This window comes from Typha angustifolia, chromosome 11 (genome assembly GCF_048772165.1).
Source record: "Typha angustifolia cultivar Huaian chromosome 11, ASM4877216v1, whole genome shotgun sequence".
Taxonomy (NCBI): domain Eukaryota; kingdom Viridiplantae; phylum Streptophyta; class Magnoliopsida; order Poales; family Typhaceae; genus Typha; species Typha angustifolia.
This window is the reverse complement of record NC_133249.1, coordinates 14,035,447-14,053,403: the sequence shown is the minus strand read 5'-3', so window position 1 is coordinate 14,053,403 and position 17,957 is coordinate 14,035,447. Positions and strand designations below refer to the sequence as shown.

The following is a 17,957-nucleotide window of genomic DNA, read 5'->3' as shown; positions in this document are numbered from 1 at the left end:
CAGAGAATTGAAGTCTAAAGAAAATTAATCAAGATGGGGGATGGGGATGTGACGCCGGAGATGGAGAGGATCTTCAAGCGCTTCGACGCGAACGGCGACGGGAGGATCTCGTCGGCGGAGCTCGGGGAGGCGCTCAGCACGCTCGGTTCGACGACGAGCGACGAGATCCAGCGCATGATGGCCGAGATCGACACCGACGGCGACGGCTACATCGACTTCAATGAGTTCGCCGCATTCTGCCGTGCCAACCCTGGCCTCACCAAGGACGTCGCTAAGGTCTTCTAAGCCTGTTAGTTAATTAACTCGACTTCTTTTTGGAGACCATCTCCATTGCTTGCTGGGCCTTCAATCGTATAGCTTTCTTCTTGTGTTTTGGAAGAGGGGGTCAATAAAAATGACATCTTTTTACTCCAGAAATGAAGGGCAAGGCAAACATATCGATTATAAAAGTATATCGACTAAGTCACACACTCACACTAGGAGTATTTTAATTATTTTAAAAATAAGAATATTTATAGTTATTTTCACGGTGTTATTTCATATTTAACCTAGGATAATTCTTGTACCTATTTATTAAATTATAGGACTCGATTTATAAATAGTAAAAATATAGAATATAAAAGAATAGTGTTACATGCAAATTTTTAAAAAATAATTTAATTATTACATATCACCTCTTACGATTATGCCTAGTATCAAACTACCCCAAGTTATACAGTGAAAGAGAGATGATAATTAAAATTTGAAGCTTGTAATCTTTCTTATATTTGGTTATTAGTTTGAACTGTGAGATCTGATGAGTAAAATTAATAAAAGGAGATCTAATATTTTGATGCACATTTTGGAGGGGGGGTTTCTCTCATTTCTAGTATATGGGTCCATATAAGTCTATACTATTGGGGAGCAAGATAATGCAGATGAATGAATATATGAAGCTTATCAAGATCTTCTTAATAAGAATTTCTTTTACAAACAAATAGAGAAAAATTAATCTCTATATATATATATATAAGATAAAATGAATGAATTATGAAGCTTGGATTTTAACAATATTGTGATATATATATTAAAATATTTGCAATATCTAAAACAAAAAAGTGAGAAAGATTGAGATGGAAGAAGCATAAAATTACAAACAGAATACTTTTATAATTAATTATTATAAAAGAAAAGATATTTTAGATATTTTATATTAAGATCAAAGTCCATCAAGCAATTGCACATAATTTAAAACTAGGACAAAAATTAAGTAACACAAACGAAAGTTTAAGAAGATAATTCTGAATTTTTGCCTCAGTACAAGCCTCTTGCATTCTAATACTCGTTAATTTTCAAAAACTTCTTCAACAGGGGAGACTTGTTCATAGAGGTTTACATCATATAAGTGCATCTAACTCTCACTCTAGATATTTCATTATCTTATAACTCAAAAGGAAAGATGCACGCTTAATCTCTACAAAAAGAACTCATTAATCCAAAGTCAAGTTTCATCCACATCTAAGTTATCCTCTTAGTTCCCTTCTCTCATCCCCAACTCAAATTATTGGAAATATATTGTGAGTCTTTTCAAATTCCACAAAAGAAAGTAGGCATTATTAGTTAGAAAAGATCTTGTAACTTGACCTCCCAGCTTAGTCATTAATTTTCATGCGATTTTATGCCATGGAAAATAAGTTTGTAAACCTGATGCTAATGTTGATAATTCCAATGGTATAAATAAATACTTGGATACAATTCCTATTTCCTACCAGTCAACGAATTCCCCTTACAATGTGATTAGCCATCAGGATTAGTGGCTTCAATGCAGCTTCTTTATATATCCATGGGCAAGGAAATAATAGATGATAGCAGTGCATGGTTCACCACACATCCATAGTTTACAACTAGCACCTGTTAATGAGCTCATTCAAAGCTTTTATCTATTATTTTAATTGCCTTTCTTTTGTTTTACAATTTATGATTATGTAGACTAATCATAAGCTAAATAAAAGACAAACCCTCTTTTATATATAAATTAGACTATTAGACTAACTTTTTTAAAAAAAGTTCAAATTATGTACATATATATATATCGTGCTCTAGTGAACAATTCATTAAATATCAAGTGCAGCATTCATAAGTCTTATACTAATCTCTTATATATAGATGAAAGATAATAAGGTATGCGACCGACTAAACCACTCAAGAATAAATCTATAAATATACTTAGAACGAGGCTTGAACTTAAAACCCCTCCAAATGCTAGAATAACTATTTCAGTCAAACACTTAAATTATTAAATAATGGACAATCGATGTATATATATCATACTTTTTAAGATGAAATTAAGAAGTGATCTAAGACCTTGTTATTTTGATGTCCACGTTGACTAGCTCAAAGTCGCACAAATGTAACATTCTCTTCTGGTGATAGCTACTTAGTGTTAAATACTTGAATGCGTGTGATTTAGGGTTCCAAATTCAAAACCATTCATTCATCCCCCTCAAAGAGTGTCAACCACCAGACATGAGAGATTAAGCAGCCCCACTACAAAGCATAACTGCAAGAGAAAAAAAAGTGAAAGGCATCCACTCCTAAAACCTCCTTAACTCGATAATTAAAGAACAATTAACAGTCCACAGTATTAAAATGGATAATTAATGCAAGATAACCTCCCCCTTGTGATAATGTCAACCCCCCTCCCTGAGAGCTCCATGTATGTGGCCTTCTCACGCAAAGAACAACAGGCGTGCACTTAACCGACACCTAATCCCTTGATCAAGTCATCAATGACAAGTGTTAATTACTTGTAGGTATTTAACTAAGGTGAGATGGAGATGGAGATGGAGATGGAGATGGAGATGGAGTGACTTCACTTACTTGCTCCTCAAGTGTTTGTCTCTTCCAGAGTCCAAACGTTGAAACTTAATTCAGAAACGGATTAGGTTTTCTTTTTTTCTGATAAAAAAGTATGAGTGCTATGAAGCCCCAGTTACATGTTCATGTATATTTTCCACAGGTCAATGGAATGCCTAAAAAAGATTAAACATTTGCAACAAAATTATTTATAAAAAGAAAAAGAAAATAGTGAAGTAAATGAGGAAATAAAAAAGGAACTCATAAATGTGAAGTACCATTGTCATACCAATAGATGGTGACAAGCAAATGCATGCTTAACATGTAATGCTTAATGGCATTTATTTGATCCATTATATATGACATTGATGTGTTGGGCAAAGAAAAGTAGGACCTCCCATTTTAAGAAGATAAACATTTAAGCTAAATATAACTTTGTATAATATATACAACTGTTCTTCTTGATAAATGAGCTAGCTTGCAAACAAAACAAAGTGAACCTGGCCATTCCCTTCTCCTTGCTGGTGGGGAAAGCAAAACCATTCAGGTTAAAAGAAGTATAAGAGGATAATAGTTATTCTACTTTTGTTTACTTTGTGAATATCAATACTTGGAAAGAATTACAAAATAATGAATGGATTGTAAGTTGTAAAAGATATATAATTCACATTTACTTCTCTCACAGATTTGATCCCAACAAGGAAATTAATCAAGGACATGCTTAATAGTGGCAATCAACTAATGCGGAAGCTGAGAAGATGAGGCGCTGCTTGCTGTCAAAGGGGAAGGCTTCCGGTGATGACTTGGCAATCTCCGGCCGGTCGTCGTCGGACGGCGCGGGGAGGTTGAGATCTAACGAGAGGATGCTTCTCTCCTTCTTGGACTCTGATGCCGATACCGATACGGATACTGATGCTTCGGGAGCGTTTAGCGGCCGGTGCCGCCGCATGTGGCCGCCGAGGGCCTGGCCGGAGGAGAACTCGGACCCGCAAATCGCGCACTCGTGGACTCTTAGCTTGTTATTTGTTGCACTGATGCTTGGAAGAAACATGGCCGTCGTCTTGGGAAAGGAATTCATGCTAATTTGTAGGTTATCACCTTCGAGGTCGGCGGCGGTCGGTTTCTTCTCCTCGGGCAACGATACCTTCGGCTTCTTGTGGCTCGCACGGTGGCCGCCGAGGGCTTGGAACGACGGGAAGCACTTGTTGCACGTCTTGCACTCGTAGACGTAGAATCCAGCCTTGCCGTCGGTCGTCGTGGTGGCCTCAGCGAACCTCCGGCTCGTGAACTTGGCGCCGGGGCCCTCCTCGGGGGGCGGCGACGGCTCCGGCGCGCGCCCTTGGGCGAGGAGTATGAGGCAATTGGCCATGTCCTCGTCCTCCTCGGTAGCGCTCCCGGAGAACTCCACCGAGGAGGTCGACGAGGCCGACGCCGCTGCCGCTGCCGCTCCGGGGACGTACCGCGGGCGCTTGGTCCGCTTTCCCTTTACCACTCCGAGCGGATGCTCATTATTAGTGGCGGTGGCGTTGCTGCTATTCTGAGGGGTCATGGCGGCCTCCTCAGAAGTAAAAGTAGAAAAGTAGGAAGAAGAAGAAGAAGAAGAAGAAGAAGAAAGAATAAGAATAGAGAAGAAGATAAATGGAGAGTTAAAAAGAGAGTGTGAATGAATAGGAGAAGAGGAGGTTTTCTTTTTCTTATTTATAGAGGAGAGAGAGAGAGAGAGAGAGTCTAAGAACTCAAAAGCCGGCCATTTGGCTATAACCGTGAATTACAAGGGCAGCCTTCCGTTTATATTCCAAGGCTCACTTACTCACCTATATAGAGAGAAAGAGAGAGAGAGAGAGAGAGAGAGAGAGAGAGAGAGAGAGAGAGAGAGAGAAAGGGGGGGTTTTTTAAAAATAGGCAGAAGAGAAACGACTGGCAGAAGGAATTAGGTTGGAGATTATAGAGGTGTGGAGTGAAGAGAGGGGGAGTGATGAGACTTGGAGGAGGGAGTCTATTCTTAGAGATGTGTTTGTTTTCTATTGTTACGGCAAATTAGAGATAGACAGAGAGAGAAAGAGGATGAGGGTTGCGTTGCTGCTTGGATTGGACCACATTAAAAAGCCAAATTGCAATCGCTTCTTTTCTTTTCTTTTTCTTTTAATTTAAAAAAAAAAGAATGTGTTAATTATAATTTGAGAGATGTAAGAGTGATTCATAATGTTATATACATACAGAGAGAGAGAGAGAGAGAGAGAGAGAGACAGATATACATAAGAGATTCGGTTTTCTTTGGAAGCAAGTCCATTTCTTTTGTGCCACGATTCTTGCTGTTGATAGGATTGCACTGCAAGCCTGGAACCACGGAAACTACGCTCCTCCTTTTTTATCTTTCTTTTCTCTCTAAATACACTGTGATATTTCTACTGCGTTTCATTAATTGAGATGGTGATATGGAGTCGAGCGAGTGAAAGAGATAAAAAGTGTAGACAAAACGAGTCAACTGGGGGAGGAGGAGGAGGAGGAGAAGGAGGGTGGGAAGTGAGTGGGGATGGATTAAGGAGAGAGAGATTCTTAGCGTAATGAATTGCTGGTTGAGTTAGTTGTGAGAGGCACGAAAGTGCAATGCCAACCTAGCTCTCTCTCTCTCTCTCTCTCTCTATATCTATCTCTCACATTATATTAGGTGGTGGGGGCAAGTAAGGCATCACTTGATGGTAGTGGTGGATTTGGCTTCTCTCCCTCTCCCTCTCCCTCTCCCTCTCTTTCCGACCTTATTTTGCAACCCAATCTACCATCCTTTTCTTGCCAAAACTAATTGCACAAAAGATATTTATTCTCGCACTTGCAAAATCTGACCTGATATTAGAAAAGTCACATGGCGTTTCATGTGCCTAGCCATAAGATGGTTAGTTTAACCTACCAGCCAACTGGACCCCCTAATAGGTCCAATATTTACACCCAATTAAATTACAAAACAAATTATAAATTAACTCCTAGAAATTAGAACAGAAGTAAAATTATTTCTAACTCTATTATAGTTAGAAATAATGATTCATATTTACATTATACTTATAGATTAAATGATATAAAATAGAGTGGAGAAGTGGAACACTCCAAAAGAGTACCCCGTGGTGAACACCAATATCTTAGTATTGTGGGCCCACTCACACACTTCCACCGTTTTAGTATAGATACAAAGACTTTTAAACTGGATTTAGTTTAAATTAATTGTTTTTTAATATATTTATATATATATATATATATAATGAAGAAGTTGTACCACTAATCAAGAAAGAAATGAGAAAGTGCAACAGAAATCATATATAAATAAGAAGTTAAAAGCAACCAAGTTCCTCAACTCCCATTCTCCCAATCATTTTTGAGACTAAATTTGTTGGCATTATTGGCTTGAAGTGAGGGGAAGAGCCAAATGCCCCCAATTCCCTCCTCTCCCATGACTGGCATTTTAAAAAAGGGGTTAACTTTGTTAATGGGCAGCCACTACCTTTGGTTGGAGGATAGCATTATTCCTTGGGGCTATTAGCCTAATACCATGTGCTAGAATAATCTTGTTTCTTTTGGTGATGCCTAACTTATAAATGCTGTCCCCATGATACTAATCAAAGGTTATCCAACTATTAATTTCATAATTAGCACATGCAATTATTCTAAGTCTTTAACCTAATAGCAATAGGTTCGTTACATAATAGCTTAAGCTTTTTCCGATCAACTAATTATTTAATATAATTAGTAGAAAAAATATAACTAATTTTTTATAAAAAAATATATATTTTACAAGAGGGTATAATTTTAAGTTATAAACATTATCCTCAATCACCATAATAAGAGGATAACAATTATTCTCACTATTAATTTTTTTTTTATTCCTCTAACTTTTTAGGACTAATTACGCCTAAGTATTGTGAACTATTGTCTATTTTTATATATACATTCTCTTTTTTTTTTCTTTATTCTTTTTCCTAACTAATTTATTTTCTTAGATGTACAGCTCACGTAGTATTCTTATCCCATGCATCTATCTTTCCATGCCAGACACTACACAATAATCTTTATTCTCATTTCTTATACCAACAATTACACTTAATATGATATAAAGTTGAGATTATAGTTCGACAAGCAGACTATTACTATCACGACCAGTGATTAAAGTGATATAAGTTTAAAAAAGATAAAATAATAATTTACTTACATAAATGAAGAGAAAAGTAGACATTATTATATTAAACTTAAGACCCAACTCTCTTGCCTAGTTGCGTGGGTCTCGTTGGTGTAGTTGTTGTTGTTAGCGGTGGCAGTGGAGGAGGAAGAGAGAGTAGGAAATTAATTGTGACTACTAAGGAAGGAAAGGTAGTAAAATGTACATGTAGAAAGCCTCTCACGATCGACGCTGTCGACCTCGTACCTAATCCTCCACCACTTCAACCCAGCGAATTCACGTTGGGTCCCTGAGGCAATTTTTCAAATAACACCCCTTCTCTTTTTTATTTATTAATAACACCTCTTTCTTGCACTGTATAGTATTATTGTTTGACTTACTACTCTTAATCCTAGGGTATGATTTATTTAACTCTATGAATGGAGTTACAAAATCACAAAAAACCTTTATAATTCTAATATAATGACTATAATAGTCACTTTTTATACCTAATTTTGCAGGACTAAGTTATACTTTCTTTTTTTTCGATAATTTTTTTCTCTTTTAAATATAATTGTCATGGATACGATTGATATCACTTAATACTAGACAATTTAAATTTAATTCTTTGCATTTATAGGAGATATACTTCAATTTTAATTTAATTCTGTATCTTTATTTGTTATTAAATTTTAGTTTAAATCATTTTTAAATTAATAAAAGATATATGTAAGTAATTAAAAAATAATTGAAGAGATATAATTTTATTAAATTTTTATCAAGTTAACATTAGAAAGATATCAATATTCTTATTCTTTTCTGATATATGTATATATATTATTTTTAAGTAAAATTATATATGTCTTTTATTTGATAAATTATTATGATAATATAATCGTAAAAAAATAACGCGAAGTGCATGCATATAAATATGAAATTTAAATGGATAGTCGGATACATATATAGATAACAAAAATAAAAAAAAACTAATTAAATAGTACTGACTTGGAAATTATAATTTAGAAATAACTAGTCACTCTTTAAACTACTTATAAGACATAAATTTTTAGTGTATCTATTATATCTTTAAGGATATTAATCGCTAGATCTCCTTTTATCTTAGAAAGATACGAAGATACGAAGAGCATTACATAAACATTTTTTTAGTCCATCTTAACTAAATTTACTAAAGTACCATTGAAAACCCCTATTTCTACTCGCTTCAAATATTTTGGTGTGCCTCCTTTAATTAAAAATTACTAGGAGACATAGACGAAGGATTTTATTTTTGTAAATATCAAAGGCTTTGGATTGAACAGAATATTACACCGTTCAAATAGGATGTAAGAATTAGGATTAATCATAGATATTAAGCAACTTTGCCACAGTTGGAGAGACCTTTTATCCGAAAAAATAAAACTTCACTCTCCTCTACTTATAATTTATAATTCTAATTATCTTGTATTAACTCATCAATTATTCTAAAAATTTAAAAGATTAAATAACGATAATTTTTATATTTTATATTGTAACACTTTTTCTCACTTTTGGGTTGAAATATTTTGATGGGTCCAAAAAGTGTATTTAATTTAAACTGGTGGAGTTGTATATTTTCGAGCAAAGATGAGCATAACAAAATTTGAACTTATGACTTCTAGCTCTAAGTTTTTCATCACTTCTTCTTGTTAAGTGTTAGCTCACTAATTGCTCTAAAAGTTTAAGCTATTATAAATCACAATAATTTATATATATAATTAAATAAAAAATAATTTTATATTTTATATTCTGGCATCTATACATTTAGCAAATTTAAAAATGGGTGTAATCCTAATCATCACTCTCACAAAAAAAGAAGAAGATAAATCTATATTCCGAGATTCTGGTTTTTTTTTTTACATTTACACCCCTCGAATACAGTATAGTTTCGTCCGAATGGAGTCCTGAATTGTAAAAACGCCAGAATGCCGCTAAGCTTCCATTCTTCGAGTCGTATCTACCATGTGATGTTCGGCTGTTAAAGTTATCATTTACCTCATTTTATGTGCAGTATTCACGTGTTTATGTTGTCAAAGTATAATATTGTTCAAATGTTGGGTTTGTTTATAAATCTACGCAAACCAGATCCGACCCGATAAATTGCTCGGGTTTAGGATCGAGTTGGGCCTTAACGGGCCGTGCAGGATTAGTACCCGTATCATCTACGACCGGCCCAAAGTCTTCCTCCTTGTCTCTCTCGGCTCTTCTTCCTCTTTGTCCGTTTCAAAAGTCCACTCTCCTTGGCCGAGATCCAAGAATATACCGGTTTCGAATCGAGACGAGAGGCATTCGTCTATTTGGTCTTCCTCTCGCTAGGGTTTTATCGAGCTCGCCGGATCCCCTTGATTTATTTCTTGGTCCTTCTCGTAGATCTGCGTCTGATTGAGAGGTAAAGGTTCGAGCTTAATTGCTATCGCATTGCTGCGTCTTGATCTGGTGTTTTGATCTCTTCATTTGATTTTGAGTCTTTTAGTTGCCACAGTTTGATTTGACGGAAATCCAGCAACTGGAAATAGGAATTGAACAAGAGGTGATTCTGAATTCGGAGAATTGATTTAGGAGAACCAAACCAGAATTTTGGTTATTTATTCTTGATAGCTAGTCAGAGTCAGGAGATCTTTCTACGAAATTAAGTATGGTTACGGAATAAATTGTTATTATTCCGGACTTAGTTATACAGTAAAAACTTAGGTGGTGGGATCTACGCCCAAAATATATTTATCGAGATGTCTGAGATGTTTTAATGCAAATTAGGGTTGTACATGTACAATGTAAATGATCACCGGGTGGCAATGTCTTGTTTTTTCTTTCTTTTGTTTTGGAGGGAGATTCTTGCATTGTAAGAACCTTTGTAGTCGAGGTAAATCTATATATTTCTCCAAAAAAAAAAAAAAAAAGAGGATGCATTCATGTTTTTGAAATTCTCTAGTAATTTCCGTAATTCCTATATTTTATCTACTATTGAGCTATACCTCCATGATGATACCACAAGGATATCTGCCTTTTGATTTTTTGAGCAGGCATGGGAGAGAAGGATGTTAATGGGGTCTCAGGTATCACTGCATTTTTATCCACTGTGCCGTACGATCAGTGGACTTCAGTTAACCCTTCTGGTTGGCGCCCATCAGCCCGATATAAGGTACAACAATCAATCCTAGATGGGATTTGTTACTTACCTTAGATTAAATTACATGTTACTTCTTTTCAATTTTCCTTTTCCTTGTGCATGATGACATTGTCTAGAATATTGAGTGCGTCTGCTTTTTTAAACTTTTCTTTTGCTATTCTGATCCCTTATGATCTTCATTGCAGCATTTATGGATCTATTACACTTGTCGCAGCTTACCTTTTTTCTCTTTTGATATTGTAGCATGCAGCAGCAGTGGTCCAGGACAAGCTGTATGTAATTGGGGGGAGTCGCAATGGCAGATATCTATCTGATGTCCAGGTTCATACAGACTCTTAGGATTGTGATTATACATCTGTTGCTAAAGATGATAATATGTGACAAATTTCACAGGTTTTCGATTTTAGGACTTTAAAGTGGTCCACTTTTAGCCAGAAAATGGATTCACAGGATCCAAAATCAGAGACCAATATCTCAGATCAAGTCTTCCCAGCATCTGCCGGCCATAGTTTGGTAAGTCTTTTCTCTTTTGTTGGAAACAGAAACCTGTGTATCTTACTTTTGGCATTCTCTTTGAACTTGAGAAGACATTTACTGCATTAGTTCAAGGTAAGTTAATGTTGTATCTTTGTACAGATTAAGTGGGAAGATAAACTTCTGGTTATTGCCGGACATTCCAAGGAATCGTCAAATACTGTCAGAGGTCTGTTTCCAAATTGAGACTGCACTGCACTTCTTAAACTGTTCTTTTGCTTGCTTACAAAAATGTGAACCACTAAAATTGTTGGTTGGGTGTCTTTCATGTCATTCATTGAATGTTCAGTTGTTCGCTGTTTTAGATCACCCTCACTGCAGCTGAATTATATTATTATGCCATAACATAATAAATTAATAATTGTCATTAATAAGAGCTGAATCAATCACAGTGCAAGTTTTATGCATTTGAACCAGATACCAGAAAATGCCCTTTTTGCTTTGAAGTATAAAACCAGAGTTTGAGAGTTTGGGCATTACCCAAAATTTGCATTGTGGAATATATACTATTAAATAGATTGTAGATTCAGAGAAGAATTTCTTGAAGAAGAAACACTAGGTTGTATGTACTAACAGTATATACTGTTATCATAAGTAATTTGTTATCTTTCCACAGTATAGATGCTCTGGTATCTGTTAAGATGTAAATTTAAACTCATATAATCCTAAAAAAGACTATTTATTTCTCGATCTAGATCTCAATTCATGCCAGATACACTAGCCTATATCCTTCTCTGGCTAATCTTGGACATGGAAGCGAGATTAGATCTCTAATATCCCACCTTTTGCATCTTTTTTTGCATGTGATCTAAGCAAGATTTAGAAAGGAGACCTACTTGGCCATTCCTATCATGCTGCATTAGAGCAGGCTTGCATGCTAATTTGTATTGTTCACTTGTTTCATTGGCTCAAAGTAGAATTGCTGGTTGCAGGATGTAACCCATAATTGTTAGTAGGTAAATACATACTTGCCATTTGCTGTAAACTGTTTTGGATCACTGGTGCTTACATCTTATGCTGAATTGCCTTGAATGCAGTTTGGTCAATTGATGTAGAAACACACAGCTGGTCTGCTATAGATACCCATGGAAAAGTTCCGGTAATTTGAACATTTCATTCCTGATCTTGAATGATCAGTTTAAGAATTAAATCAAGTTTTTTTCTTTTTTTTCATTTGTCAAAGTTTAATGGAAAGAGGTGGACTGGAATTTCCATCAATTTTTCATCTCAAGGTGTTAGGATTATCTAGTGATTGCTAAAACCTTCAGATATTTGGCTACAGATAGCTCGTGGAGGACAATCTGTATCACTAGTTGGTTCACAACTGGTTATGTTTGGTGGAGAAGATAATAGTAGGAATCTGTTAAATGACCTCCATATTCTTGACTTGAAGACTATGACATGGGAAGTAGTAGAAACCAAGTAAGAGTTAGTTTGTCAAATTGTAGTTGTGGCTGTGTAGTCAGGATGATCTTTAACCTTTTCTTTTATATGCTTTCACAGAAAAGCAGCTCCAGCTCCTAGATTCGATCATACAGCTGCAGTGCATGCAGGCAACTATCTTTTGATCTTTGGTGGTTCTTCTCATTCTACCTGTTTCAATGATTTACATCTACTTGACTTGCAAACTGTAAGCCTTTTATTCTGGATCTATGTGGTTATGTATATAAAATCCTAATGTTAGTCAATCTACTATCCGACAAAGGAACGTTTTTTTTTGTCTTCATTATGGTGCAATTGAATTTAGCTCCTCAGCAATATGTTCTTTTCTTCTACTTCCTGTTTAATTAATTGCTAGTCTTGATTCTTGAATTACAGATGGAGTGGTCTCAACCTGAGACTCAAGGTGCATATATTACTCCTAGGGGTGGTCATGCTGGCACCACCCTCAATGAAAACTGGTTCATTGTTGGTGGTGGAGATAATAGAAGTGGTAAGATATCTTATCTCAATATTCTGAGTAACAACTATGATTAGTTTTTCTGTTTTGCCACTGTTTTTTTCTTCTAGTTGTCAATGTTCTATGAACAAAAGAAACTTGTCCACAGGTGCTACAGAGACGATTGTCTTGAACACATCCAAGTTTGTCTGGTCAGTGGCCACAAGTGTAACTGAACGAGATCCACTTGCTAGTGAGGTTGGTACTGAATTATTAATGGCACTTATCTGATATAAAAGGTAGCAGATCTATCAGTTGCTCATTCAACTGCATTTAGAAGCTACGTATGAAGCAGGATCCTATTAATTTCAAAATACGAAGGGCTATAATTTATTGAAATGGCAATATGCTAGTATGTGTTCATCCTTGTCTCAATCTTTAGTGGAATCTCTATCTTTTGGGCAATTGGATCTATGAGTTCATGTATAGCCTTCCTTGTAGATTTCTTGTAGGATGTTACAATTGGCCAATTGTGACTGCTAAATAGATTCTATTTTGAAGAGCCAGGAACTTAATCTTGTTTGATTGTTAAGGGCTTGGATGGACTAGTGACCTTTTGCATTGTCTGTTTATTTGGGATGAGAAATTTCAAGGATCACCTTCTAAGGGGGCAGCATTGTCTGTTGTAATCGATGCTAATGGGGAGGCAGTAGCTGATGACAACACTTGTTGACATAAAGTACCATAGTTAGTTCTGTTCTAGGCTAGCTTATCAGTAATGAAAGAATGAGAACATCGGCTCAAACTTGTGATCCATAACTTTGCATGATTTATTGAATAGTTGGGGAACATCAATTTTACACAAAGGAATAACAGTGGCACAATTTTATTCTCACAACTACTTCCATTTATTGCCTCAGTGCATTCCATCATCAGTAAGATAGCATAACTTAATATTAGAGCATTCCATTAAATTGTTTGGCTTCAAATCTAGAATATCCTTTAAGTTCTAATGATGATACAACATGCACGATTAATGCAACTCCTTTAAGCATATACTTGGCTTGTGAATGCTTGACAGGGCCTCACTCTTTGCTCGGCAACAGTAGATGGGGAAAATCTAATAATTACCTTTGGTGGTTACAACGGAAGGTACAACAATGAGGTGTGAACCATTAAGTGAAGCTATTTTGCAATTTATGGAGCTGATTTTTTGTTTGTAACATGAAATTTCTTTAAAGATGTTATGATGTTTTATTCTTCAGATTATTGTAAGATGTTTCAATTGTCATACTTAAAATTGCATTCAATAATGTTTTCCGTCTCTAGAATCAAATATTTTTTCTGTGCCAATATTTTTTTTTTCTTTGATTCTTTTTCTTAATTTTCTTTGTCTTTATGCCTGCTTTATGCGGCTCTTCTATGTATGTGTTCACACAATCACATGTCTAACATCTTCTCCTGCATGGAAATTGTTGATGTTCTAAAATGAACTTGTCTTCCTGTAATTTATTCTTTTGTTCATTACTGCAATTAAAATTTATGAACTTTTCCTGCAGATTTTTGTAATGAAACCTAAGCCAAGTGATTCAGTTCGACCTCGGCTTCTTCAATCAGCAGCTGCTGCTGCTGCAGCAGCTTCTGTAACTGCTGCTTATGCTGTAAACATTGCAAGTGATGAGAAAAACATAGACGTTAAGATTGTAGATGATTCAGATATCAAGGGAGTTCAATTTGAGGGTGATACCAACAGAGTTGCTGCTGAAATTGATTTGATTAGTGCAGAAAAAAAGATCACGGAATCCAGACTGGCGGAAGTAAGAGATGTGAACTCAAGATTAAAGGGCAACCTTGAAGAGATGAACATTTCACGTAATGAATTAGCAAAGGTAAATTTTCATTCTGAGATCAAAGAGTACTTAGTAACTCAAAGCATATGATTTTTTTCACTCTTTTTGCCTTGTCAAAGGAACTTCAATCAGTTCAAGGTCAACTAGAAGCCGAAAGTGCAAGATGTTTCAAGTTGGAGGTTCTGGATTGACTCACTTTTTATTAGTTCCGTTCATTTGGGATGTTCTTTCAAGTGTTCATTTTTTCAATATCTTCAATTTCTGATTGTTTTTTTTTCTCTCAATTTACTTAGACACAAATTGCAGCAGCACAGAAGAAATTGGAGTCTCTTAGTTCTTTGGAGCGTCAACTTGAAGTCTTACGGCAACAAAAACTTCATGTAGAAAGAAATATGGCTGCTGATCAAAGGCAAAAGTCAGGAGGTGTTTGGCAATGGATGAGTGGAACTACTCAGAATTCTGAACAGTAAACAGTAGGTACAATCTGCTGCATAAGATTGTTTCACCTTACTTCTTGGTTGTGCTTCTGCAAAAATTACTGGTTATCTAGTTTCCCTTTTAATCTGCATGTAGTAAAAGCTGAGCCACAATTTTGACAAGTTGTGAACTAAGAATCTTTTACCTTCTAGTAGTAAAGGTGGGCAACAACAGATAATCTTTTCTTTACATTGTACCAGTTGGATACTTTTCAGTTTGTCCCCCTTAGAGTTTCTATTCATAGGCTGACATCAGTTCCCTGATGCCTTTTGGACTAGAAGTGACAACCATGACTGCTTGTGACGATGGTTGTCTTAGTGGACATGGTGCATTCCCATGGTTCCTTTCACAATATATCCATCTGCACAAATTCACAAGCCTGTCATCTTTTGATATGTTGTTCTCCAGATGTTAGGTTTATTTAGTCTTCAATGTACTCAGTGTCCTATTTACCAATTTCTGCTTCTCCAAAAATTTGGCGGAAAATGTGGAAGTATCTTATACTTTTGCATTACCTTTGATTCCTATTATTTAGGATTGTTATAGTTTACCTTTTCTAATTGGAAGTATGCTAGCTTACACATATAAACTAGTGATGCAATAAAGAACATCTCGGTTATGGAGAACTTCTATGAATATCCCTAGACATGTCTTCCTTCTCTGGCATATTAACCTATTGGTTGCTGGATGAATTTATATGGAGAAGAAAACAGGTGCTAAAGATTTTGAAGGGATCACATGATGATGACTTAAGCTACAAGAGTTCTCTCAAGATCCTGTCTACAGTTGACCTCAGATGGCATCTATAAAAGGAGATTCAATTTTCTGATAAGGGTTCACCTGATACAATTTCCGAAGGACGGACGATGTATAAAAGATTGAGATGTATATTCAAAGAAGAGTGTCTATCATATATGTTATACACCAAACCAGTTAAATATTTCAACAGTAAACATTTTTTTTTTGAGAAAAATATTTTCGACAGTAAATGTTATTCGATTCATTAAGTACAAATTTGTTTCTTGCAATCTTTGTTGAGAGTTATGTCAAAGGCACCTTATTTTATTACTTACTTATCTAAGTGGCAATAATTTCAGTTATTAAAGTCACGCCTTTTGCTATTAAAGTTTGCTTTATATTCTGTGTCAGAATGCAGTATATACTTTTATCTTCTCTCTAGCAAGTAGATGTAGTTCTAATATAAACGGGGGTCTTCCATATTTTTCCATTGCTTTGCTAGTAGACCCCTTCATGTCAAAGTTTCTTTACCCAATTGTTCACCTATAAACTTATTACTTGAAAGATTCTATTTTTGACACATGCAAATAAACGAGTGAAGTTAAAAAAACACTAAACTATTCAACATTAGATGATCAGGAGAACAAGGAGATTTGATTTATATTTACATGAGAAAAATAAGAATACATGATAGTCAGGAGAATAAGGAGATTTGATTTATATTTATCTAATCTAAATTTGAATCTAATATTATTCTCTAGTTTATTCTTTTTTTTCTTTCTTTTTGATTAAAAAATTCAACATATTAACCTTAAAAAAAATAAAAAAATCTCCTCAAAGCATTCGTATATAGAAATTTAGCTAAAGCAAATGGTGTGGTCTGAGATTATACCGAAGAAAAAGATTGGGATTTTCTTAGGTTAGCTAACTAATCAGCAATGTGGTTAGCTTCCCTAAAACTATGGGAGAAAGAGATGATTTTTAATTCATCGCAGAGAAGTTCACATAGGGGTTCAGCTTGCGGTGGCCGATTGGTGGAGCAACACACCTAATTCTTCTCCTATCAATCTCAGTGAATTTACCCAGCTTAGAGATGATCGAATAAGTCTCTAGAGCGAGAGCTAGGGTTCGGTGGATCAATTGGTTAGTCGTATAAGCCTTCCGTTCAAAAATTTCTTCATTTCTAGCCTTCTAAATTTGCCACATCCCTTAGCGGATCAAATCACCACAACACCAGGTGTTCCTAAACTTGAAAGAGAGACCAGAGTGTCGATCCAAGCCATGCCACAGACTCTCTACTCTCTAGTGTATTCAATTATAACATATACATATCTCTAAGTTATCCTATTGACGAATAAATACAAATTAAAAATAATCTCCTCACTTTCTTATCTCTAATGAGAATAAAATACCAAAGAGAATAGCTAAAACGTTACAACTTAAAATAAAACACGAATTAGTTCAATATTTTTCTGTTAAAAATATGAGGTGGTTTTTTTTTGGTATTTAAGTTTGGGAGTGAACTATTTGGATAAATAAATTTAGGAGGATGCCTGTTTGCCACGACACCTCCAATTTTCTTTGTGACTCCTTGTGTAGTTTTAATAATCATTATCGTAGCCAATCAAAGTATGAATTTTATAATGTTTAAAGTAGTCACCAATTTCATAGCTCTCTAATCGCTTCCAATTTTTCACTTCGTGATCTTAATCCATGAACTCTTCTCACAATTTTTTTTATAAAAAAATTAACCCATGAATAGGGGTGCATACGAGCCGAGCTTGATGGAGCCTGGCTCTAATCAAGCTTGGATTGAAATTATTTCGAGCTTATCTTTGTGATCAAGTTTGAATTGAAATAATTTTAATCTGAGCCAATTTCGAACTCGAGTTAATTTCGAGCTTAAACGAACTGCTCAATTAGCAATTTCAAGCCTTATCAATTTTAAACCATTTTCGAGCCTGAGCAAACTTGAATTAATTTAGGCTTGAATCAAGCTTGAAATAAAACCTAATTTAACTATAGAGATATAAATATTACTAAAATATAAATTACAAGTAATAAAGATAAATGGGTTAAAAAACTATAAGCAACTAAAATATAAATTACAAGTAACAAAGATAATTATGTTAAAAAACTACAAGCAACCAAAATATATATTACAAATAATAAAGATAATTGTGTCAGAAAATAATAACCGAAATTCTAAATAGTTGAAAGGGTTCATATTAGTTTGATATATATATATTCGAGCCTTATCGAGTCGACTCGATCGAGTCAGTTCGGGATCAAGCTTGGTTTGAATTTAATTTCCAGCCTAGCTTTAATAATCAAGCCCGA

At 35.2% G+C, this 17,957-nt stretch overlaps 2 protein-coding genes across 3 annotated transcripts; one reads left to right on the top strand and one right to left on the bottom strand.

Annotated features, from left to right (window-relative positions):
* Nucleotides 1-3,397: 3,397 nt before the first annotated feature.
* On the bottom strand, nt 3,398-4,694 carry LOC140770485 (zinc finger protein ZAT5-like). The gene has a single exon (XM_073111698.1). The coding sequence runs from the start codon at nt 4,382-4,384 to the stop codon at nt 3,557-3,559; it is 828 nt and encodes a 275-aa protein (XP_072967799.1). The 5' UTR covers nt 4,385-4,694; the 3' UTR covers nt 3,398-3,556.
* A 4,533-nt stretch (nt 4,695-9,227) lies between these two features.
* LOC140770782 (acyl-CoA-binding domain-containing protein 4) lies at nt 9,228-14,879 on the top strand. Of its 2 annotated transcripts, XM_073112051.1 has the most exons (14): nt 9,228-9,401; nt 10,033-10,151; nt 10,383-10,460; nt 10,533-10,652; nt 10,776-10,842; nt 11,711-11,772; nt 11,956-12,095; nt 12,177-12,303; nt 12,492-12,606; nt 12,722-12,810; nt 13,634-13,717; nt 14,112-14,441; nt 14,522-14,581; nt 14,696-14,879. In XM_073112051.1, the coding sequence occupies exons 2-14, from the start codon at nt 10,035-10,037 to the stop codon at nt 14,870-14,872; spliced, it is 1,566 nt and encodes a 521-aa protein (XP_072968152.1). In that variant the 5' UTR covers nt 9,228-9,401; nt 10,033-10,034; the 3' UTR covers nt 14,873-14,879. The 2 variants fall into 2 exon arrangements, with proteins under 2 accessions (XP_072968152.1, XP_072968153.1); XM_073112052.1 differs by lacking the exon at nt 9,228-9,401 and having other exon boundaries at nt 10,547-10,652.
* Nucleotides 14,880-17,957: the final 3,078 nt, after the last annotated feature.